The sequence below is a fragment of the Chiroxiphia lanceolata genome, chromosome 18, assembly GCF_009829145.1.
Source record: "Chiroxiphia lanceolata isolate bChiLan1 chromosome 18, bChiLan1.pri, whole genome shotgun sequence".
NCBI classification, from domain to species: domain Eukaryota; kingdom Metazoa; phylum Chordata; class Aves; order Passeriformes; family Pipridae; genus Chiroxiphia; species Chiroxiphia lanceolata.
In genome coordinates this window covers 9,641,224-9,664,525 of record NC_045654.1, presented here as the reverse complement: position 1 = coordinate 9,664,525, position 23,302 = coordinate 9,641,224, and the positions used below count along the sequence as shown (strand labels likewise).

Here is a 23,302-nt window from a genome sequence, read left to right as displayed (position 1 = left end):
CTGCCTCACACCAGAAAAGTGGTATCTTTTAGAAATCCAAAAGCAATTGAAACTGTTACCATGGCTGGTTTTTCTAAAGGAGAGTTTTCCCTGAGGAAGAGCTGTCTTGGGTGATGCAGATCCGCCTCTCCCTGTCACGTGTCCTGTGTTGTAATTCCAAGTAACCCTGTGTATCATGTTTGCCTTTTCTTTTTAATGGAATGCTTTTCTTTCCCTTGCTCCAGTCTCACCTCTTCTGTGTCTGTACTTTCCTGACCAGGATCTTTACAGCCATAATGCCCATGGTAGCAGCTGGATTGATTCCAGACGATCCCACATTGCAGCCCATAAGAAGACTTGTGTCCCTTGTAGGAATTTTTTTTAAATGTTTGGTACTGTGGTTTCCTCCTGCATGACCCCCTGTTAACACTCACTGCTGGTTGCATTCTCCTGGCTGCCTGTGGGATCCCAGAGGATCCAAGTGCCCATCAGAATGACCAGTCAGTCCTCGACTCATCACAGTCCCCAATTCATCCTCAATATTGACATTTTATCCCCTTTTGCCTTAATGTTACCATGCTAAACCAATCAGTATTCCTTGGAAAATCGGTGCAATATGCAGTTTTAACCAGCATCTGTTAATTCTGCTTCCTAAGCGTGGCTACTCCCAGTTCTCACCAATGCCTTTTAAGAAACTCATTGCTAATGATTTGTTACAGTTAGTTGGAGTTACAGAATGGAGTGGCTGATTTCTACATTAAATCCCAGTGTTAATTACAGGCTGTTGCTTCCATGTCTTTCTATCTATGCCCTGTATATTTTGTCTCCAATTATGTATTTTGGAATAGAGTGTACACTCCATAACCCATTCTGCCATCCAATTCTTGGCTCTCCCTGGAAGATGTACTGAGAATTGTTAGTGCAAAGTCTCTTTGCCTTAGAACTGCTGCTTTAGTGATCTTTATATTTACAGCAGTACCCCAGTATTCAAATTCCCTTCCTCTCCACACAGACAGGCTTTTCCCAAACATCCTCCATGAGAATTTTCTAGGCATAAACACCATTGTCATTGTTTCAGGAGGAACTTAAAAAGCTGAACCCTTTAGGGATCTTACAAACATATTTTTCTCTTGCTTAATTTCATGATAAAGTGAAACATTGCTGAACTCTGACATTTAAGACTTGCTGCATAAACACAGCAGTCCTTTGTGTGGCCTTCCAGACAGGGACCCTGCCCAGGCAGGAGCACACATGCTCAGCACAAAGCCTTGGTCACTAAAAGCTTCTTCTATCAGCTGGAAGTGGCTCAGGCCCTGAAAAGACATTCCATATGTGTGTGAATTCATGGGCTCCTGGGATAGAGGTGGTAGAAAAGTATGAGGTTAATTAAGTGCCACAGACTTCCTTCACTATTAAGGCTGCACATTTGAAGCCAGGAAATGCAAAAGTTCAGGTCCTGCTGGCAACATTAATTGTCTGGCATTGCACTTGTGTGGTGTTTTGTATCCCTTTCTAGTCAGCAAATAATTCTTCTTAACATTCTTGATAGTTATCATCATGCTTACCTGCACATACTACAGGATACTTTTCAGGAAAGCTGCCTTAAACCTCACCCGACACAAATCCAGCCTCCTGTGTGACTGGAGACATGGAAGGCAGAATTCCCTGGTCTGCACAAGGCAGCTGGGATGGGTGCTGAGAGGGATGGAAGGGAGAGTGGGAGGAGGGAGAACACTGAGGATGGTGGGGCGTGAACTCAGGCTCAGGTTTATGCCCTGACCAATAATCCACCACCTGCCAAAGCTGAGTTTATATTTGCACCGTCCCCGTCTGTGGAAGCATTTAGGAGTTCCTGGCCTGGATCACTGTACCTGTGTTACACTTGGTACAGTGCAGCCAAAACAATCTTTGCCCCCTGAAAGCAAAAGGATGCTCAGCCAAGTCAGTCCTTTGGGAGCTGGAACCACAACTTTTGCATTTCTCAGCAGACCCAAACGCTGCACTAACACCCCTTGTGCTGAACTCACAGCAAACATTGACTTTGCCTAATCAAGTAACTTCATCCCATACAAATAAAACAATACTAAGGATTTTCCCAACTGTATTTTTACCTGGCAGTTTGTTGTTGTATGAAGTGGCTGTTGGTTCATGTACGTCATTCTCTGAGAGCACCAGGCCGTGGGACAGGGAATGACGTGCACACTCGGGTGCATTTCTTTAGCCTTCATCCTGCAAATCCTTGTGGACATTGGTGCCTTTATTCCTTTATTTTTGCAGGATTCAAGTCTATGTATCAAAACCTGTACACTGGGAAAAAAATGTGGAGACTTATTTTCTTATCTTATGAATAAGATCCTTTGACACCCCTCAAAAAAATTTCTATACACAAATACACAGATTTAATGCAAAGATACCACTTTACTTATGCCAAGGAACTAACCTGTATTGTGTTGCTTCGAGGGCCGGGGATGGGGGATGTACATCTGAAAGGTACCTGCACCTTGCAGAGTCAACAGCATTTAGAGCTTATCTGAAGCTTCCTCAGCCAAACTGCTCGAGATTGCAATGACTCCACTCCTAACAACATCCTGACTGCGCTCCTGCGGGCTGCTCTGCCTTGAGTTTGTGCAGATGCAACAGACTTTTTTGCTCTGTGTTTGGTTGTGTATCTAGGGGGGTGTGTTGGAAGCGCTTTCAGGATGGTAACCAGTCTCCTTTCATTTCTTTCCCCTCCCCTCCTGGAAGGTTTAGTTTCTTCTCTCGCGACAAGAAACGTTTGCAGGCGTCGCAGAAAAATGTCCACTTCCAGGGAACTTTTGGAGAATGGTCAAATTCAAGTAGGGATGACTCCTACATGGAACAAGGCCAGGAAGCCCTGCAGCACCTGTGACTGAAGCCCTGAGGTGTCCTGTTTGCTGCAGTAGATCCGACAGAGTCGTGACAAGAAGCTCCTGTAAAGCACCGCGGCAGCTCGTCACTGGTTTTGCCTCGCACACCTCGGGGTTGTTCCAGACCCTCCCAAAGGGATCCCTCGCTGTTCACTTGGGGACTGTTTGCTGCAAACAGAGCCCAAGCTTTGTAGTAACAGTTGCTGCCACCCTGGGACGTGGAAGCTTCTAGATGACTTGTTTTGTGCTGAATAACAAGTCCACGGTCTTGTTCTTGCATTAACTACAGTAACACAAGCTTCTTTAAACCAAAAAAGGACCCGTGCCATTATTAGAAGTTTGTTTGCAGTGTACAGTATCTAGTACAGGGCAAAGACTCTTCCACCCTGTTTGTTAACACTATTGGTTGTTTGCTTTTTATTTCTGTGAGAATTTTTTCAAGAGGGACACAACAGCTGGACACCCTCCGTGGCGGCCCAGAGCTCTGCTGTGTCCTGTCAGTGCCGCTGGCATCGGCATCCTGCGGAGGAACCCCCTGGAAACCCACCTGGCACAGTGAGAAACTGGAGTAGCCTTGAGAGGGACAGTGAGTGTACATTTCCCTTGTGCTTATAGTGCCTAAAGCATGAAGAACCCTTGTATGAGGTGAGCGTGCCTTGTGTTTTGCCATGAGTTCTGCAGTATTAATGGAATACAAATTGCTTACAGGGAGGAATCCTAACTCTTGGATTTTTTCCTTCTTACTGGGGACTTCCCCCCAGAGTAGCAGGCAGCTGCTGGAAAGGAATTAGAGCTTTCCCACAGAGAGGTTTTTAAGTCACACTCCATTTTCCTGTCTAGGTAAAACTGCCCAACTTGAGAGGGACACACGTCCTCAGCTGGCTGACACGAGCTGTTAAACTGACCTAGAGATGGCCCCAACTGCAAACTAAACACTAAACTCTGTGGGAGCAGAGGAATGAATTCTGTGTGCAGGCTGCTCCCCTGGTGTTGGCTCATGTCTGGGCAGCCCAGTGTTACTGGGCTTAACTTGCCAGCCCAGCCCAGCTGCCAGGGGCTGGGATTTAATCTGCTCTGCAGTCAGATTGTGAGAGCCCGGGTCTGACCGAGGTCAGACTTACAACACTAAAACCCCACAGAGCATAACTGTTGTGTCCAGCCCATGTCAGAGCATCCCCCCTGCACCACACACTCCACAGGCACCCCCCCAGGTGGGAGAGGGCGAGGACAGAGCTGAGGAGTCTCTGTGTTCTGGAAGGTCTGTGCTGGGGCACCACTGCTGCTGAGGAGCATCTGGTGGTGGCAGGGCCAGGGGCAGCTCCTGCTCGTGCAGCTCAGTGCCAGGGGCTGGAGCTCTTGGTACCACACCCCCAGCAGCTCCACCTGCTCTGTAAAGAGCCTCCTCTCAGGAGTGGCACCAAGGATGGGAAATACTGCTCAGGCTGGAGTAAAGCTCCAACTACTCCAGGTACTGAGTGCAGGAGGAACTGTTGAAGGACTCCTAGATGGGTTTAGTGCAGGCCAGTTGTTTTTATTACAGGGTGATCCAAGACTGGATTCTTTGATGTGTGTGAGCACAGCAAATGGTTCTCAGCCTGTCTGTAGTGAAAGCCTGACAGGGAACTGTTCCCTCTGTACTGCTCTGCTCCTGGCTGCAACTGCTTCATTCCAAACACAAATCTTCCATATGTTCTAGGTAGGGAAAGTGTTTACTGTGCCCCCCTGGTGCTCCTGCAGCTCGGGGCAGGGGGGACATGTGGCCTTACATGAGACACCTGCATTAGACACAGTGACGGCAGCGGCCGACGCGGGAATTGGGCAGATGAGCTTTTGCCTGGTTGTGTTTTGGTAACACCCGTGAAACAGCAGCACTTCCCCCACTGAGTGAAAAGCAATTCTTAAATGGGGGGAGTGTCTTAATTTAATGAGACTTAAGTTGCCAAGATCTGGATTCACTTCCAGATATGAGAAAACCAGAAGCTGTCCAGTTCCATCCGGCTGTTGAATTGTGAGTGACCCCGTGGAGTCTCTGCTGGGCGCAGTCCAGTCGTGTGGCACATCCAGAAGGGATGCAGTGAGCAGAAACAAAGCCAGAGTAAGCACATCCCTTTGGAAATGAGCTGAGAGCAATGAGCTGGGATAATGGAACTGCACAGACCGAGCCTAAGCCTGTGCTCCTGGTGCAGTAAAGCCCGGCCCAGAGCCCGGGGCACCATTGTCAGGCCAGATCTGCAGCAACATCAAAGCACAGCACTAAGCAGGACAAGCTTCCCCCACTCATCTCTGTAGCCCATTACCTCAAAAACCTCATTAGTTCCTCCTGAACTGCTGCCATTAACCACTGGTTGTCATGTTGGAAGTGCTGAGTTCACAAGTGCCATCGGGAAGGATGGCCCAGAGGGAAGCATTTGTAAAGATTTTAGATCTGTCATGTGTTGGTTCTCTGCGTTCAAGGAACATCTGCTTTTAGAAAAGGGGCCAGGATGGTGGCAGGTGAGGGGTGTCACAGTCCTGCCTGCCAAGTGCAGGATCAGACATTTTATGGGTTGGTTTATTTTATTTTCTTTTTTTTTGGTTGGACAGTAAATCATTTTAACAGTTTAATAAATATTTCTGAAAAACACGTATTTCTGCAACAGTTGTGTCCTTTTTTTTTTCCCTGTGGAAAGTTAATACCATCCCTTCTTGGGGATGCAGCCTGTGGATCTGTCTGTGTACAACTCTTCATGGAAACACAGTATCAAACTGGGCAAGGTTTAGGACAGGGCCATTCAAAGGCTTACAAAATATAGTTTAAAATATGTTATCTATCTGGCTTATGATGACAAAGAACATGACAGAGCCCTTTCTAGAAAGCACTGTAAGCTCCCCAACAGGAGATGTGTCTGCACATACATATCCTGGCTCTGAAAAAGGTGCTTGAGATCTGTTTTCCCCAAATCAGCAGCAAACCCACTTTCCAGAATGGATTTAAACCCTGTGCAGGCAGGACTTCACTGGCAGAGAGGAGAGAACAGAGTGGGTGCAGCTGCAACATTTACCCATGACACCATCCCTCAGTGAACATCCATGGATTCATCAGGAACATGAGGCATTTTCTGACCTGTTTACTGCTCTGTGGTGCTCATTCCTCGTGTACAAAGGAGTCACATCCTCCCATGACATACAAAATGGATTGGTCACATGCTTCTCTCTCACCTGGCAGAACTAGTTAAGGACACAGCATCACTAAAGGTCCTACCTGTCCCAGCATCTTCAAGAAAATGAAGTCACTTTCCATCAGCTTCTGTTTTGGGGCCCATTTTTCAGAAGCTTTAGTTTGTTCCTGTATTTCCAATAAGTGAGTGTTTCATGGTCACCTATCTGTACTTATCATCATCTCTTTGCTTCTTGGGGTCTCTCTCCCTGCTCCGGTCTCTATCCCTGTCCTTCCTGTCTCTGTCCTTCCTGTCCCTCCCTCTGCTCCGCTCCTCTCTGGAGTCCCTCTCTCTCTCACTGTCGCCCCAAGCCCACGACCGCTCCCTTTCTCCCCAGCGCTTGTCTCTGCTCCTCTCCTGGTCCCGGTCCCTCGTTCTCCAGTCCCTCGTTCCCTCACGAGACCAGTTCCTTTTCTCTGATGATCCTTCTCCATAGAAATCATTTTTCACGTTTGGCAAATTGATGGGCTTTCGGAAAGGTCTGTCCCGTCCTCCGAACCGCAGCTGCCCGGATTCTTTTTTGCCTCCAAAGCCACCTCCGAGCCTCCGGGGAATCCATCCTTTGAGAGTCCTTTCCAGCTCAAAGTCTACAAAGATCTCATGCTGGTCGATGACCAGCCTGTTGGCGTCTCTGTGGGCCTTCAGGAGCGCACGCTCCTCCTTGTACTCAATGAAGGCATAACCCTTGGAAAATCCTGTGACCAGGTCCCGAACCAGACGGATCTTCCTGATGTCTCCATACCGGGAAAAGACCTCCTTTAACTTCTCCTCTGTGGTCTGAAGGTTGAGCCTCGCCACGAAGAGGGTGAGGTGAGGGTCTCCCGTGACTCCCTTGTTGGGCACGTACCGTGCCAGCATCGCCCGCCAGATGGCCCGGTCGTGGGGCTCCTCATCCGTGCCGTCGATGCTGCCGGCCTTGAGCGGGTCGTACTCCTTCGCTATGGGGGCCCAGTCAGCCATGGCCTGCTGGGGGAAACAAATGTCGCACAGGCTCACAGGAGCAGGCACGGGCTGTGCAAGGAGCGCTCCCAGCCCCGATGTACTGTGCCTTCCTTCATTCAAAAATCCCCCCAAATGAGATAAATGTAAATGAAGCGGCCGCGTGGCTGTTGTCCGAGTTCCCCTCGCGGGGCAGGGCCGCGCCGGGAGCCGGAGCCGCCCCCGGCCGCGGGGAGCCCTCGGGCCTGGCCCGGACCGTTCCCCGCCCGAGGAGGCCCCTCAGCCCCGTTCCCGCCGCCGCCTCTCCCCTCCCCTCCTGTCCCGGTTCTTCGGGCCGGGGCAGCCGCGGCCGCTCCCGCCGGGCTCCATTTCAGCCCCTTTCCCCGCTCCCGCCCGGCCGGAGCCCTCCCGTCCCCCGGCCCAGCCCCGCTCCCGAAGGGCGCTGCGGAACCGGCTCGGTGCCGGCTCCCGGGGCTGACCGAGGGCCCCCCGTCCCTTACCGGCAGCGGCGGGCGGGCGGTGCCTCCTCAGGGGAAGGGGCAGGGCGGGAAGCGCGGCCGGGCCGCGGCCACGGGCCCGCCGGGGGCAGGAGGGGCCGCTCCGCCCGCGCCAGCGCCGCCCGGGCCGGCGGGAGGGAGGGAGCGGCGGTAATGCAGCGGGGCCGGCAGGAGGAGGAGGAGGAGCTGGACGAGGAGGAGGAGGAGGATGGTGATGGCGGCCCGGAGAGCGCCCTGGAGAAGAGCCCGTTCCAGCTGACGGCCGCCGATGTGTACGACATCTCGGCCGTGGTGGGCCGGGACCTGCTGCAGCTCCGCGCCGGGCCCGAGCTCCCGGCCGCCCGCGCGCGGCTGCAGTTCAGGATCGTGCGGGTGCTGGAGATGCTGGAGGCGCTGGTGAGCGAGAGCAGCGTGGCCGAGGAGCAGCTGCGGCGGGAGCGGGACAGTCTGCGGCGGGAGCTGGAGCAGCTGCGGGCGGCGGCGGCCCCAGGCAGCGCCCCGCAGGTGGGTGCGGGACCGGCCGGGGCACAGGGACACGGGCCGGACGCGTGCGGGTCGTGGAGCCCACCCCGAGCAACACCAGAGGGACCGGAGGATACTCGTGGTCTCTTTTGTCGCAGCAGAACGAGTCTCACAATGTCAATTCCCGTCTTTGGCCATGAAGCCCTGGAGCTCTTCCCGTGGGGTATTACAAGTCACAGTGCTGTGGATCCCCCGCTCCCGTTTCACCGCTTTATCTCAGCAACGTGCGGTGCCAGCACAGTTGTTCAGGCGCTCACAGAGTTCACCGAGTACAAACCCACCGTGTTCAGTTCTCACACAGCACCGGCCCCACATGAAACAACTTGCCAAACAAAGCAAACGCTGGAGCTTTGTTACTCTGTGCAAGAGAAACTGTGACCAAAAAAAAGCCATTACCACAAAGGTCTTAAATTAGGAAAGGAGAATTCAGTTCTCACCTGTCTCTGCCACAGATGTGATGTTAGATTGCTTGGCCTCTCCCACCATCAGAAAAGCTGATAAAAGCAGCTTCTTGGCAAACTAAATTGCAAACACTTTGGGACAGAGACATTGCTTTTAGCTGTGGTCAGAGTCTGTCACAGTTGGGGCTGGAAATGCAGTCACCAAGGGAATACAAAAGTAATATGAAGAACTGTAATTAACTGCTTGGAAAAAAAATCAGGATTGTGATCAACTTGTACTAGTCCTACAAATTACTCCATGGTTTTGAGAGGTTACAAGATCATGACCAGCACTGTTTCTTTTCCAGGTCAGCCTTGGACCAGATAAAATGGTGATCGACCTCACAGATCCCAACCGGCCACGGTTCACTTTGCAGGAGCTCAGAGATGTGTTGCAAGAGAGAAACCAGCTGAAAGCTCAGCTTCTGGTGGTGCAAGAGGAGCTACAGTGCTATAAGAGGTACAGCATGAAGGCACCAAAGAATTAATTACACTAATAACAATTAATTAATTTTTGTCTGGGGAGCTTATCAGACGAGAACATGGCAGGCTTGGGCCAGGCACTGCCCAGGCGTGTAAGAGACACCTGTGCTCCTGAAAGCATTCAAAGAAAAACAGGGGAACAATGAAGTCTCTATGCAACATAATTTTAAAACTAAACTCCCTTTTGCTCCGCACAGTTCTCAGCCTGTTCCCAGAGTTGTCCCCTACGCACAGTTACTCCCACTGCCCATCCAGTGGGTTCCCGTGCACAGGAATCCATCTGTGCAGTCACAGCAGTTGCACACACACAGTGTTCAAAGCCACACCACACACCAAAGAGCACGGGGGTTTCCAGCTCAGCTTGAGTCAAAGTTTCCTTCCTCCTGCAGTGTGGGGACACTGCCTTATCTCCCATGAGGGTATGGACTGCTCTAGGGACAGAATATTGAGCTCTTTCATCATTCAAGAGAAGCTGTGGGGGTTTAGGACTGCCAGCAGAGGGTTCTGTAAGGCACTTGAACTGTGCAGAACAAGTGCTTTGAGAGGAGGATTTGGTCTTTCTCAAAGGGACCAGCCTGGGAGAACCGGTGGGAGCCAGAGCGTGGGATGAGGGAAGGGTCTTGCTCTTGGTGCTACAATTTCATTCACCCCCAAGGCTGCTCTCTTCAACCCTTGCCCATCCTCAGATTAGATTATAAACTCTTTGGAGCAAGAAACTACTACTTAATCTGGACACAAAGTAAGCACATCAGATTTCAGTTGAAGTATCTCAGCAACAGCCTCCTGGATACAGTGACCCTGCCCTTTGTCTGGTCTGTAACAGGCATGTTAAGCCAAGAAGTTAAAAGTTAAATCCAAGAATTTACAAACCGCCTGACAGCACTTCCCCAGCTCAGCTGAATGCTTTGCTGTGCAGCCAGTGAAATGGCTTCTTGCTTTGATTTCCCAGCTGTTACACAGCTTAGTACAGGCCAAGTTAAAAATTAACAGTGGGAATGTTTTCAGGTTTTGAGTGATTTCAGTCACAGTGCTGTGCACTGAGTGTGTCAGGGCTGCTTTTCAGTTCAAGTAATTTATGAGGTTATCTCCTTGTAGACTGCTATAGCTTAAGCCAAAATCCATCTTCCCTTTAAACAGTCACATAAAATTCTAATTATAATTGTACAGCCATAAAGAGTTGTTGTGCAGGGGAAGGGGATAAATATATGATCTAAAATGTCTTGTGTATATTGGAAATAAGCTCTATTATGCACATTGGAAATAAGCTCAGTTTAGCACAAGGTACCAAACATCCTCCCAAGGACTGGCTCACACTCACTGATGGTGTTTGGGGATTGCAGTTTTCATGGTGATTTCTAGGTAGAAGTTGTGCAGATATTACAGCTCTGCAGTGTCACCAAACAGCTTTTTCTCCAAGAGGAGAATCTGCCACAGAATTACCCCATTCCTGATGTCACACCAGTTTCTAGATACTCTGTGTTTATGCTTCCAAACCCAGCCAAGTGTTGCTTGGCTGCTCTCAGCCTTTGGCTCCTGCAGGCACAGGCTTTGATCCACTCAGCTCTCCCAGCAAATGAGGTCAGCTCAGGACAGTGACTGGCAGGCTGTGAAAACATTGAGTGTGCAGGCTGGGAAAGTCCAATCTGGTTCCAAGCAGGGAAAACTCCTTTGGTAAAGCTGAAGCTGGTGCCTGAAGCAGGAGGTTAGAACCTGTGGAGTGTAGGAAGAGCCAAGTAGGATCACACAATTGAGAGCTGAGGCAAAGCCTTTCTTCTCTCCTCTGTAGGGTGGAAAGAGGAACAGGCACCTGCCTTGCAGGAGAGCTGGGAATATCCCATATGTTCCCAGCCTTGGTGGCTGCACTGAAGGTACCACAGATCCACCCAGGCAGGAATTCACTTTGTGTGTCTGCACCATCCTGTTATCCTTGGACCTCTCTACATATCCAGTGTGTAATTCCACATCCCTTTCACTCCCATTATGATTTGCCAGTTTTCTTCTGTGAAGAAGTCAGCTTGTTACTTTAGTGTTCCCACTAAAGCATAGCCCCATTGCAATACTTAAGGATAACAGTTCATTATTTTCCATTCACTACAAGGAAGAGGCCAGGCTGCCATCCCTGTCCCATGAACTCCCATTCATCCGTGTCCCAGCTCACAGGCTTTGACATGTATACACTGTCACTGTGCACAAACCCATGAAAAATAAACAAAACCCTTTCTTTTCCCAGTGGGATCATCTCACAGAGAAAGGACCAAACTGAAGAACTGGAAAAAGAAAGCAGTGCTGGCACCAGCAAGGACAGTGAGGAGAAGACAATCATCAAACGGCTGTAAGTTTGTCTGCAGCTTTTTGGGCAGAATTTGGGAGAACATGGCACCCTCAACCACAGCAAATCCAGGGATGGATGCTGAACTCTAGCCCAGTTGGCTGGATATTGTTTTCTCTTGCTCCCCCTATAAAGTTAAAAACCTGATAAGGAAATCTTTTCCTGTGGAAAAAGCACTCCAGAGGAAGGCGACCTCCACCCAGGCAAGCAGGGAGTCACTTTTTTTTAGGAAAAACAAGTATTTCAGAGCAAAGCAATGCAATATTTGCCTCCCCTGCCAGCACCTCAGGCCTATGCTGTGGGAACACACTGGCCCTGGAGGTTTGTTTTCATTGTACACAGTACCCACGAGCTCAGGCCGTGTCCCTAAAGTTCCCCAAAATAGCAGAGCACATTGACACAGCCACCTCACAGCACTTCCAACTGCTTTTCCGGTTGTACATTATTGTTTCCTTTCTCTTGTTGATTTTTTTAGGTTTTCTTTTAAACATGGAAAATGAGCATCCTCAAGGACTCCTGCTGAGCACAGCACTGATGAGGGAGGAGACAAGGGCTGGGAGAAGCAGCACCACTCCTGCTGCAGAGAATGAGCAACCTCATCAAAATTGTGTTGTATAATATTCTTTCAGAATAGTTTTTACTCTGCTTTTTCAGAAACTGTTTAAAACAGACACTTTTTGTATTTCTTAGATTCCTGTCAGATATTACCCACGTGTAGAAAATAAACCTTTATACACAGGTGGGGTTTATTCTTATTAAAGGAGCCTGTGTGATCGGAACAACAACATATTTACCCTGTCCAGCTATCAAAGCACTCAGCCCAAGTGATTTTGCAAAAGAGATGATATTTAAGAGATACATGGCATTCCCAAGTGGCTGTTTGGGGTTGAGATGAATGATAGTGGAGAAGAGCACAGCAAGGGAAGGAAAGCTGCTGCCTCGTGCTCTGCCCACATGAAGGACTGAGGTGCAGAAAGGCTCAGACTGGAACAGATGCACCAAACACCTCATTTCTGACAGCTGAAGGGCTCCTAGGGAAGGCAGCTGTGTTTTGCATAAGCTCTCTTCTTCCCATCAACTGCCACAAGCTGTGTGTTTGCCCCAGTAATGAGATTTCTCACCAGTGGAAGGATATAGGGCAAACAGAGGAGTGGGAAAAGAAGCCTGAAAGACACCAGTTAGGTTCCCCATTTAGAAAGGTAGAATATCCAGAGCAGAAAAGCCTGAATAGACATAAAAGGAGCAGTGACAGGTATCAAACTCTGATCTTACTCTCTTCAGAAGTGAAAGCAGGCTCTGAAGTCTTTTGCTTCCCTCTCACACACTGGCAGCATGAGAAATATAGGACACTTCACACAACTGCTGGGATGCACAATGCGAGTGTGGCTCAGCAGAAGGCAGAGCTGCAGCCTCCCTTCAGAATTCCTTGGCAACTGTGCATGAGAAGGCACCACCACAGAAGTCTGACCTCAGCCACCTGGTATAGGCAGGGTATGAACTGCTGAAATCATTTTCCCATCTTCAAAATATCAATCTTAGCCATGCCCTCATGATGTATTTTGTAAAGCAGGGCAGCAGGGAAGGAAGTTACTGCATTGCCTGAGCAGAGGCTTTGTGCTCGAAAATAAATAAATAAACAATCACGAATTAACAACAGCCAGGATACACCTCTGAGATGAAAAGAGATGTGCTCTGAACTCCATCCTCCTGTGGTTTATCCAGGAATGTATTTTCCAGTCTCCTTCAAAAAGGGCGGTTTAGCTCCCAACCCAAAGACATCTTGTGAGCACAGAGAAGTGCTTTATACCATATTAGAAGATGAAATCTTCCTAAGAGGGACAGAGATAAACATCCAAATGGCAGTTTCTGTGAGAAATATATTGATACCTCAGTTCCTAGGAAAGTCAAGGATACATATGCAGTGCAACATCAGCTTTATTTCCATCTGACCCAGTGCTACTCCATTATCAGTTAAGCCTTTCAGAGAAGACAACTTTGTTTTTATGTAAAACAGGGAGATCATTCCCTTTTTTGTTTACAGAAGTGATGCTGAAGAACAGAGGTTTTAAGCTATTCAACCTGATAAAGGACAAGTAAACTTTTAAATAAAAGAATCATTTTACTCTAATCCTGACTTAAGGGAAGTGCTCTAGTTTAAGGGGATACTGTACACACTGCTGAGGTCTCTGCTACTGAGACCAGAGAAAAATCAGTGCCAGCTCAGCTAAGTTGGCCTTATCTTACCTGAAACTCAGTACATGGAAGGTAACAGGTCTCCAGTTACTCCTTCAGAAATGTGAACATACCCAGGCTGGCTCTGCTGAGTTTGCCTTGTGTTAAGCAGTAAATATCAAGCATTTAATAGCTAATGATTTTCACAGCTTTCTTTCCAATGCTCATGAACTGCAATGGAGACAGGTAGTATAGCAGCCACTTCATCAATAATAAATATATTCTTTATTTTACAGAGACATTGTCTTCAAGTTTTTAATTTAAAAAATACATCACTAAGCCACCTCTCTTGCTGCTGGAGCACACAACCAGGATGTTGTTGCTATCTGACCTATCACATAGGCAAGCATAAGATTGTCCTAGAGGGCATTCAGCTGGAACAGCAGCAGCCTTCAAGACATGAGGAATAGAAGACATTAACAGAGCCACAGATTCCTTGCTGACATCTTCCAGCAGCAAGTGTGGCTGATGGCTCACAGCCATTTTCATCTACACACATGCCAAGCCTGCCTTGGCAAAAATTCCAACTGGTAAGAATTCATCTTTAACATAAAGGACCTGCATTGTATTGCCTGCCTATATCCCAGATTTGGTTCTCCAACAGTAACATTCCAACATCCATGAGATGCCAAGCGCTTGACTCCCACGTAACACAGTGGGACCAGACCGTGCTGGACAGACCTACAGGACCAGGCAATAAGGAATCTACTTTCTTCACTGCATGAACTTCATTGTTACACTTTGAAGCTGCACATGAAGAGGATTCCTATTTTTGGAACCGCTATGCTCTACTTCAAGCATTCACAGTAAATAAATAGCTTCTGATGTGGCTAATTAGCATAGGAAGGTAATACAAAAATTTTTGGAGAGAGCTTTTACTTTAAAATCCTCTGGGAGACACCTCCAACAATCAGCCATCAATATAAAAAGGTACCTTCTTAAATTTTAGAAAATAAGTAATGTCAAACATTGATTCTCATTGTGAAGTTCTATCTTCACATTTGTACTCAGTATCCACCCAGACTATCAAAATCCATCCTTGTTTGGCTGGGAGTCATTTCTCCAAAGAAAGCAGCCAATCTGACCATCCTTTTTTCCTCAGTGCCAGTGCATTTAAAGTCCATTGCCAACAGATTATACGACACTGAAAAAACTGGATTCCTACCACAAATTATTGGAGAATGATAGTAGCATCCATGCCAGAGAAGCCTGTCAGCACTGGGCTGGGAACAGCAGTGTGACAGGCAGTCAAGCCACCACATGAACAGAGTACAGAAGTACTTCTGCTGTCAAAGTTAACACCGAGTTCATCACCCCAAAGCGGAGCGTGAGATTTTCTTGCAAAAGCAGAAGCACAACCCCAGTGATTAAGTTTCTGTGCAAGTCTTTGACTGCTCAAGTGGCACTGGTCACTGTGCAGAAGCATTCAGATTTTAGGGAGGGTTTCCTTTTATGATACAAAAGGTTTGGCAATCTAAGATCAATTATTGAAGCCTGCCTGGAAAACTCTAATAGGTGTTTAAATATTGCAAAGCAAAAAGGTAGTTTGTAAGGAGCTCGGAAGACCGTAAGCAGTCCACTAAGAAAGCTGAGGGACGTGAGGGCAGGAGAAGTAAATCCAGACTCCTTGTAGAACACTCAGTCCAGGAAAAAAAAAAACCAAACCAAAGAAGATAAATTAGTGTTTCAGCCATGGATGAGCTTCAATGGAAGCTTTGCTTCTGTCTCCATAGTCGTACAAGAGTTCTTCACCTGCTTTAATGTCCCTGGAAGCAATGAGGATGAGATGAGGAACACCATCAATGTCATGGAGCTTGGTCTGACAGTTGCCACATTTACTGTGATTAATGAGCCTTCCCAGACGATTCGTTTCCTTTGTAGCATCGACACTGAAAGAACAAGAACAGTTTTTGTGGACCAAAACCCAAGTGGAAACAGGATAAAGAATGAGGAATCCCCACAAGGCTTGGAAAATGAAGGAGAAACAGAACATTACAGACCAACTGTGATTAAACAGACAGCAATAATGCAGGGAAACTAAAACAATCTGGGAGATTTTTAATTTAGCACAAAACTGAAAACTCTAGACTGAGCTCCTCTTTTCAGGAATAGCTGAATCCAGGTGTAAGCCACCATCAGAAAGGCTGGATACCTTAAATATCCTCCCCTCAAGAAAGCCGTGTCCAAGCTAAGTATATTTACTGAGTAAACCAGCAAATCAGGAAAAGGAAGGCTGAGAATGCCTAAATACTACATGCCCAAATTCCAGAGACCTGGATACTCCAGCTCTAGTGCCCCTCATTGCACAAAGAAGTGTTATGGCAGCTATCAAGGCACTTAGAATATAGGGCACTTCAAGGTAATTAATAGGCCACACACGTGGTTAAGTGACCTATGCTCCAGTATCCAGTAGGATCAGCCAAGGAGGAAAGAAGGTAGTCAGAGTAGTTACTTTTAGAGACCTGGAGTTTGGGGCAAATGAAACAGCAAATACATAAAGCATGAATCTGGGGTGGGTGTCAGGTGCTGGGAAAACAAGGACACCCACTCAAAGACACTTGAAGGAAATGCTTCTCTTCCAGAAAGTATGTCCATCCTGCTTTTAAAACCAAATCCTTGCAAGTCAGAAAAAGGAGTTAGTTTTAGAAGAGAATAAGCAGGGCTAGAAATCTCATCTAAGCAGATGCAACTCTCCATACAGCTTGTGCTGCACTTCAGAGCAAACTGCTCTGAGTCACCCACCAGCCCAGACTTGGAGGGGGCTCTTGGACCATGGATCAGTGCTCCCCAAGATTTTCATAAGTCACGGTTCTCATTAAAAACACAAAACTTGCATGAAAACAAGAAAGGGTCTAGTGGCATCCAAAGCCTCTGTGAGCCAACACTTGAGGGAAGAGGAGCTTACCAGTAGGTTTTGCTGAGGTACTGGAAATAGTACATGTAGCAGCCCATGGATGGATCCTGAGCATACACAGCTTCCCGTTTCTTGGCATCAGTGATCTCTATCAGATCCCCGTGATACTCCACCACAAACTCTCCTCGATTAAAATGTTTAGTAGCAATGACTCCTCTCCCCTTGCCATCGATGTAATCAATCTGGAGAGTTGAAAAGAAAATCAGCTGGGAAATTAGAAAATACTTACATGATTGCAAATATGCTGATTACAAGGAAATGAGTGATTTGTCATTACAAAATGCTGCCAAAGGGAATTTTTGTGTGAACTGCAAACAAATCTGTAGAAGCTGCCTGGCATTGTGGAAGAAACACAGGATGAGTTTGGGATACATCCAGGTTACCAGGTAGTTTGACACAAAGGCTTCTAATTAGAGAAATAAGAATTACTTTAAATAAACCCTAACTCTTTATGTCTGTTTTTTCTTTTAAACTCCCTATGAGCTGGGGCAGTGAGCTTTTCCATTTCATGTGCACGTTAGCATATACAGGTTAGAAAGTAAAAGGAACAATAAGACTGATTACAAAAATTACATTTATCAGCCACCAGTACACTTCAGTATTCCTGTCTCCCCCTGTAAACTGGACAACTCCAAGAAAGTCCTATCACTGTCACAGATGTGACAATCTTTATCTACAGGCTGCTGCTTTTCAAGAATCACAGCTCTTCTGCACTTCCAGGGGCCATTTCTGCTTTAAATTCTAAAAGGGGTGATCAGAACAACCCAAATGTAAGCTCTTGGTCTCAGTAACTGCATTTGACAGCAGTGGGAGGAAAACCAGTATAACCCATTATCCCAAGAGCCAGATTGCAAACCCACAGCAACGGGCTGTACACAGACTAAGAGCATTTGTTGGTTGACACTGCAGTTACCTTCATTCCTTCTTCTTTCCCACTTGTAATCAGCTCATCTATTTTCCTCCTCTCCTCAGTCTGCAGAAGAAACGAGAACAAACAAAACCACAAGTTTTGTAGTGTGTTCTAGAGCTGAAAGGCATTACTGGCCAGTGACACTCATTGTTCCAGACCATCCCCTATTTCCAGCAAAACTGAATGGCAGAGAGACAGATTTCTACATAAGCAGCTGCATTCTGTCCTAGAACTGGACCAGCATTTTCAAATTTTAAGGATGTTCTTAACAGTACTTCCAGTGCACAGTGTTATTTGTACTTGGAATGGAAACCATTTACAGATATTTACACACTTCCTCAAATCTTCAACTAACCAGCCATGTTAGAAGTAATGTCATTTAAACAAGATGCACTACCTCCAATTCAGATTTGCTCTTCCTGGAACTTCTCCTAACTGGGTAATAATCTGTCACTTTTCGGTTTGGTGTCCTTCCTTGTGTTCTAAGGGATAAGAAAGAGAGAACACACACACTTTTCAGACTATTTGTGAACTTAACACCTCTAGGACAGAGGTATGTGCAAGAAATTTTTATTTTCAGCTTGGTATGTTGCAAGGTGACCAAGATGAATCAGTGTTTCTTATCAGTACTCTTCAAGCCAAAGCTACAGCCCCATTTTCCCCCACGCTACTTCCACTGCTCCAGTACTAACAACAATAAAAATGAGATACCACTGGAAATAAACTGAAGGTCACATCACAAGTCTGGAGCCCCCTGTGTGCCTTGCTAGAAGGTACTCGAAAATTTAGGTCATGAAAACTGCTTGGCAAGGAATTCATTAATGTTAGGTCACATTACTCTGATACCATGAGAAAGAGGATCAGCTCAGCCAGGAAACCTCCAGCTGTTCTGTTTCTGACAAGATACATTCCCATTTGTCCACAGAAAAGTAGGTCTTAATGGCTCGTTAATTTCTTTTTCTACGGGTGATCAGCAAATATTTCACTTGTGATAAAATACCCTGACCTTGCTTTCAAGAAAAACAAGAACCTCTGCAAGGTAGATCAATACTTTGATGTGATTTTGTGGTGTTTTTAAAGTCCAATATTCCCAAGAAAACAAGGAGCTCTCCTTTTACAATTCCACAAGTCACTTACTTTTTCCTTGGTCCACGTTTTGCTTTTACCATCTTTTTCTGAGCTGGCTTTGCATTGGCCTCCTCAGCACAGTCTGCAAGCAGGGGGGGCTTCTGGGTTTCTGCAGTTTCTTGGTTTTGATCAGAGGGCACTGAAGGATTGCACCCACTCTCCTTATCCTTCTGCTCTTCTGCTTTCATAGCACCTTCAACTACTTTGCCACCATTCTTTTTTCCTGCTGACAGGAAAATAAAGTAAGGCCCTGAGCTCAGGACCAGCTATACCAGAGTGCCTTAAGTGAATTCCAGTGGTTTATAGTTCTGCTCCTACCCTGACACCACATCTTCCTGCTCAGACAGCTGCTGCAGAGGCAGGTGAGTGTGGCTTAAAGCTGAATAAGGTTTTCATGGAGAGCAAATGCCCAGGTTGACCAGTCCCATCTGCTGAGCCAGATGTTTCAGTCTCCCTGGAGAAGTGAAGCACAGCTGCAAGGCCTCAGCACAGGGACAAGCCAAAGCCATCTTCACTTCCTTGTCAAAACTGGGGAGCCAAATCAGGAGCTAAAGGCCCTGAGTTTGCAAAAAACCTGGCACTTGCCGTGTTGAGAGGGACTTACAATACCTGCTGGCTAAAAGCATTTGCATCAAAATGTTTTGACAAATTACCAAGGTTATTAAAAATACGTGTTTAAACAAAAGCCAGCTGAGTTTTATTTCCTCTCCACAAACTTATGGAACATTCCCATTTCCAGTCACTACAATGAAGCCCCTATGAACCCTGGCACTCAGCATTCACAGTCTGTGCTCCTCCTTCCCACTGCTTTTATTTCTTCCTGAAAATTTGACAATTGTTGTTTCTTCTCCTACCAGTACCTCAGCCTCATACTTGATATGACTTTCTATAAATTAGTCAAATTACAGAATAAGCCAGTTTTAGGTAATAAAGCAGATCCCAAAAAATTAGACAAACTGCCAAGCACTGACCCGAAGAAGCAGAGTATTAACAGAATTGTGGGGAAATTGGGGCATATTGACAGCACAAGCATTAGTTTTTTATATCCACACAAAACAAACATGGCCAGACAAAAACCATAGGGAAAAATTGCCTGGTAAACCTATGACTGAAGTTTTGAAAGGGATCAGGACACACCCATCTTTGCAGAGTCCCAGTTTGCCAATAGAGTTGGCAATGGAGGACTGGGAAAGCTGCTGGGCCTGGGGAGCTGCCCAGCCTTGTTCACCGTGTATTGAAGTTTTCAAATTGTGGGTGGGGGCAGCACATGTAACAAGATAAGAATCCAAAACTCAATCTTACCAGCTCCTTTCCTGTAGGTTTCCTTTAGTGTTTTGCCCTGACATTTCACCTCGTGATACATGACAGAGTTTTCCTCTTGAAGCGGGGGGCGAGCACCAGGAGCTTTGTTAGGGTTTAGGTAGCTGTAGATTTTGGATTGACCAATAAACACATTCTCCTAAAACAGACCCACACAAAAATCAGTACATCACAGAGATTGCAGGAACTTCAGCTTGGCATCCACAGGGCTGACAGCTGACTGTGCTGATGCAAATTATGCTGCTTTAATGCTGCAGTTGCTGTTTCTAAGTAAAAATATAGCAGTGGTGAGCACCGTGAGAACTTCCCTGGTGCAAACTCTCAGTCTGAGAGAGCTTTCACATGAAATGTGGCAGGATGAGGCAGTCAGAACTAACTCCAGCCTCCGCCCTGTGCTTCACAGCATGAACTCTGGTGCTAAAAAAAACCCCAAGCCCGAGCTCCTCGGAAGGAAGGCGGCTCAGAGAGCACAAGCCAAATAAAATACAGAGACACAGCAAAAATTGCCCAAGCCCAGCACAGACCCCTCATAGCCAGAGACTGTGAGCTACCAGCTACTCCCAGGAGGTGTCAGATGTTACTGCAGTTTTATATGCTCTACTGAGCAGCACAGAAGACAGGAATCAGTTTTACACTCTACCTTGAGTGACACCTCTCAAGGAAGCTTGGGAGATAAACAGTGCTATTTATTTATCCATTATATGTCACAAAATAAAGTGTAAAAGTTGTTAATGAAAAAAAACAACACTGAAGAGTGGCAAGCCCAGTGAGGAAAATGGCAAAGCCCTCTGGCATCCAAACACCAGAGCCTGAGGTTTGTTCCCTGGCTCAGGCTCCAAGACACTGCCAGGGAACAGTGTCAAATTCAGCAAAGTTTAGTGGAGTCGTGTCACCTTTGCTTTTCCAGCCTCCTGCCACCTGACTCCCTTTGCCTGGGCAGTGTATGTCGGATTTCAACCCTGAAATCTCAGGGTCTGGGCAAACAGATGCAACTTGGCCAAAATGAGCCTTTCTTGACTCAATTAAAAGCAATTTTCAGACATTGCAAACCAGCGAAAACAACAAAAACATGCTTCCATTTTTTTAGGAAAGTAAGGAACAATGGTTCCCATTAGTTAAAAGAATAACTCAAATATAGCAGACTAAACAAACATCTCTGTATACCTGGGTACACATACACTGAAAAAAGAGCACACAACACATAGGATAATTTTAATAATTAACATAATCGTGAATAACAAACTTCATGTGTACATAATTGACACACAAAATAAGACCAGTTTAAAGGCTCAAACCTTAGTCCACCAATACTTTACTGAAGATTAGCATTACAGAGAACATTGTGATAAAAAGCAAGTGAGGTGGACACACCCTGACCCCCCATATTTCTCAAAGACCTATGAAAGACAAAACCTGCTTATTAAAAACCTGGGGCTTTGAAGCACGAAATACTACAAAAAACACTCCATTCTATCAGCTGCAACCAATAAACCCTGTGCTGTAAAGTTCTCAAGATTTAGTGAAGAGTTTAAATATGGGCATTTTGGGAGAAAGCTCGGAGCAGCGAAGTGCAGCGTCCACCTGCCAGCTGAGCCTTCAGGCTTTGAACACACAGGAAACCAACAGCTCTTTTCCCAGCGCAGCTTCCTCCCCTCATTCCCAGCTCCCTGCCCGCTGCGCTCCGGGCGCTACCGAGACGCGGCTGCCACGTCTTTGTCTCTGCCAGGCTGGAGACCCTGGAGAGCAGAGATTCTCCCAGCACAGCAGAGCACACGAAGGGCTCTGAGTGGCTCTGGGGTTTAATGCAACAGCCACAATTATCCCCATTGGGCCTTAAATGCAAAGCGACCATTAAAGCTCCAGCCGGCTGCCTATGACAGAACTGCAGGACGGGGGAGATGGCACGGAGGGAGTGCCGGGGCTAGGGCCTGGCTGCTCGCAGGGGAACCACGGGAAGACTCTACCTAAAGTTACCCGATTTCTCAATGACTGCAGGACCCCAGAATCCCGAGGCTCCGCGGTTCCCCGGGGCAGCCGCCCGCCGATTCCCAACTCCCGGGGGGCAGCGGAGAGCGCAGGAGCCCCCCGGGAATGGCCCGCCCCGTTCCGCCCGCCCAGGCCCGGGCACTGCTTACCCCGCCGGCCCGGGGGCGGCCGGGGCCCTTCCTGTCGGCGCTCTCGGGGCTCGCCTTCTCCGCGCCGCCCGCCCTGGTCTTGGGCATGTTCTTCCCTAGGAGCGAGGGGGGAAGGTCTGCGCCTGAGCCATGTCCGGCGCGGCCGCCCGCGGTCATCGCCCGGCCGCCCCGGCCTGCGCCATGTTTAAAGGGCTGGATGCGGCAGGGCGAGCCGCGGCGGCCCAGCCCCTTCCCGACGAGCTGCGCACACCGCGCGGGGGAGGAGTCCCGCCGGCCCCGGCGCCCCGCACCTCCCGGGAGGAGCTTCCGCGCCGCGGAGATGCCCCGCGCCGCGCGGCCCCCGCCCCGCGCCCGCCGCGCCCTGGCCCCGCTCCCGCTCCGCTCGCCCCCGCTCCGCCCCGCGCACCTCCGGCCATGGCGGCGGCGGCGGCCCCGCAGCCCCGCGCCGGGCGGGCCCCGCTGTCCCCGCGGGGCGGTTGGTGGCGGCGGCCCGGACTCCGCGGGGAGACGCCGCGCTGCCCCTGGCAACCCCATTGGCCCAACCGCCTGCCGATCACCCGCCCCGCGCCTCTGATTGGCGCGCGGAGCCGCGGCCCGCCCTCTCCCTGTCACCCCGCGGTGGCGGGAGCTCCCGGGAACGGGGTTTGAACGCGCGTTCCCCGGGTGCTGATTGGCCCGCACGGAGAGCACGCGGCGCTCTGATTGGCAGCCCCGCGGGGAACGCCCCGCCCTCGGCCGGGCCGTGCCACGTGCGTCGGATCGAGCGGGAGCAGCGGGAGCGGGACCCGCCGGGCCGCGGGTGGGTCCCGTCCTGGACTCCCCCGGAACCTCCGTCCCGTCCGGTCTGACCGGGCACCGGCACCTCCTGCAGCGACCCCACCAGCGCCTCCTCCCTCCTGCGCCTCTCCGAGCACACACAGCTCCCGCCACCTCGCAGCCGGGATACGGGGGACCCCTATTCCCGGCGGGATTGTAAAACTCTGCTCTCTGAAATTAGTAGGCTGCTTTACGCAATTTCTATCTTAAATAGCTCTGTTTGAAATTTAAGTCTATTCATTCCATCTTCAAAAATTGCCTGGAGAGCAGATAATACTCAAGTGTCGCATCAAAGCTCTTCCCATGTCGTCTCCTACTCCATAAGGAGGGCACCTAAAGCTTGGCAAAACCACAAGGTGGGACATCAACGAAGCCGCCCCCATCACCAGGAGAACTGGAACAGCCTCCAGCATCGATGCCCTGGTCAGAAGCTGCCAACAGGACCAGTGTGAACACTTGGAAATTAGGAAAGTGCAAATGCAATGAGTAACACAGCAATGAGGCAAGAGCACACACGGATCAGGGATCTGGATGGATGTCAAGTGGATGCCATCATGGAAATCAGGATATTAC

The 23,302-nt window shown here is 48.5% G+C and overlaps 4 protein-coding genes across 8 annotated transcripts in view; 2 read left to right on the top strand and 2 right to left on the bottom strand.

The window, feature by feature from the left end:
- RILPL1 (Rab interacting lysosomal protein like 1) overlaps window positions 1-15,071 on the top strand; it is a 31,563-nt gene extending 16,492 nt beyond the window's left edge. Inside the window, exons 7-8 of one of the 4 annotated variants that reach the window (XR_004360123.1) lie at window positions 2,725-2,952; window positions 15,060-15,071. Coding sequence is in view for 2 of the 4 variants with exons in the window: in XM_032705520.1 (XP_032561411.1) it covers window positions 2,725-2,869 (145 nt within the window). In the remaining 2 variants the exon portion in view is untranslated. Of the gene's footprint in view, window positions 1-259; window positions 348-2,724; window positions 5,495-15,059 lie in introns of those variants that run through there. The other 3 variants (XM_032705522.1, XM_032705520.1, XM_032705523.1) reach the window with 3 other exon arrangements.
- SNRNP35 (small nuclear ribonucleoprotein U11/U12 subunit 35) lies at window positions 5,432-7,636 on the bottom strand. The gene is made up of 2 exons (XM_032705526.1): window positions 7,504-7,636; window positions 5,432-7,027 (listed from the first exon to the last, which is right to left on the bottom strand). The coding sequence occupies exon 2, from the start codon at window positions 7,022-7,024 to the stop codon at window positions 6,227-6,229; it is 798 nt and encodes a 265-aa protein (XP_032561417.1). The 5' UTR covers window positions 7,025-7,027; window positions 7,504-7,636; the 3' UTR covers window positions 5,432-6,226.
- Window positions 7,385-12,029, top strand: RILPL2 (Rab interacting lysosomal protein like 2). Its single transcript, XM_032705527.1, has 4 exons — window positions 7,385-8,004; window positions 8,771-8,922; window positions 11,176-11,277; window positions 11,750-12,029. The coding sequence occupies exons 1-4, from the start codon at window positions 7,654-7,656 to the stop codon at window positions 11,772-11,774; spliced, it is 630 nt and encodes a 209-aa protein (XP_032561418.1). The 5' UTR covers window positions 7,385-7,653; the 3' UTR covers window positions 11,775-12,029.
- On the bottom strand, window positions 9,094-22,102 carry KMT5A (lysine methyltransferase 5A). Of its 2 annotated transcripts, none has more exons than XM_032705525.1 (7): window positions 21,914-22,102; window positions 19,761-19,917; window positions 18,468-18,684; window positions 17,728-17,812; window positions 17,334-17,393; window positions 16,412-16,602; window positions 9,094-10,655 (listed from the first exon to the last, which is right to left on the bottom strand). In XM_032705525.1, exons 1-7 carry the CDS (start codon window positions 22,067-22,069, stop codon window positions 10,649-10,651), a joined length of 873 nt encoding a protein of 290 aa, XP_032561416.1. In that variant the 5' UTR covers window positions 22,070-22,102; the 3' UTR covers window positions 9,094-10,648. The 2 variants fall into 2 exon arrangements, with proteins under 2 accessions (XP_032561416.1, XP_032561415.1); XM_032705524.1 differs by lacking the exon at window positions 9,094-10,655 and adding an exon at window positions 13,192-15,395 and having other exon boundaries at window positions 21,914-22,098.
- Between the last annotated feature and the right edge of the window lie 1,200 nt (window positions 22,103-23,302).

What these genes read in the sequence shown, in the direction of transcription:
- SNRNP35 (XM_032705526.1), bottom strand. Translation starts at nt 7,024, where the DNA reads ATGGCTGACTGGGCCCCCATAGCGAAGGAGTACGACCCGCTCAAGGCC.
- RILPL2 (XM_032705527.1), top strand. Translation starts at nt 7,654, where the DNA reads ATGCAGCGGGGCCGGCAGGAGGAGGAGGAGGAGCTGGACGAGGAGGAG. An exon ending in CCCCAGGCAGCGCCCCGCAG is followed by an intron (nt 8,005 to 8,770) that starts GTGGGTGCGGGA and finishes TTTCTTTTCCAG; the next exon opens with GTCAGCCTTGGACCAGATAA. An exon ending in GAGCTACAGTGCTATAAGAG is followed by an intron (nt 8,923 to 11,175) that starts GTACAGCATGAA and finishes TTCTTTTCCCAG; the next exon opens with TGGGATCATCTCACAGAGAA.
- KMT5A (XM_032705524.1), bottom strand. Translation starts at nt 22,069, where the DNA reads ATGACCGCGGGCGGCCGCGCCGGACATGGCTCAGGCGCAGACCTTCCC. An exon ending in AACCTACAGGAAAGGAGCTG is followed by an intron (nt 18,685 to 19,760) that starts GTAAGATTGAGT and finishes TTTTCCTGTCAG; the next exon opens with CAGGAAAAAAGAATGGTGGC. An exon ending in AAACGTGGACCAAGGAAAAA is followed by an intron (nt 17,813 to 18,467) that starts GTAAGTGACTTG and finishes CTTATCCCTTAG; the next exon opens with AACACAAGGAAGGACACCAA.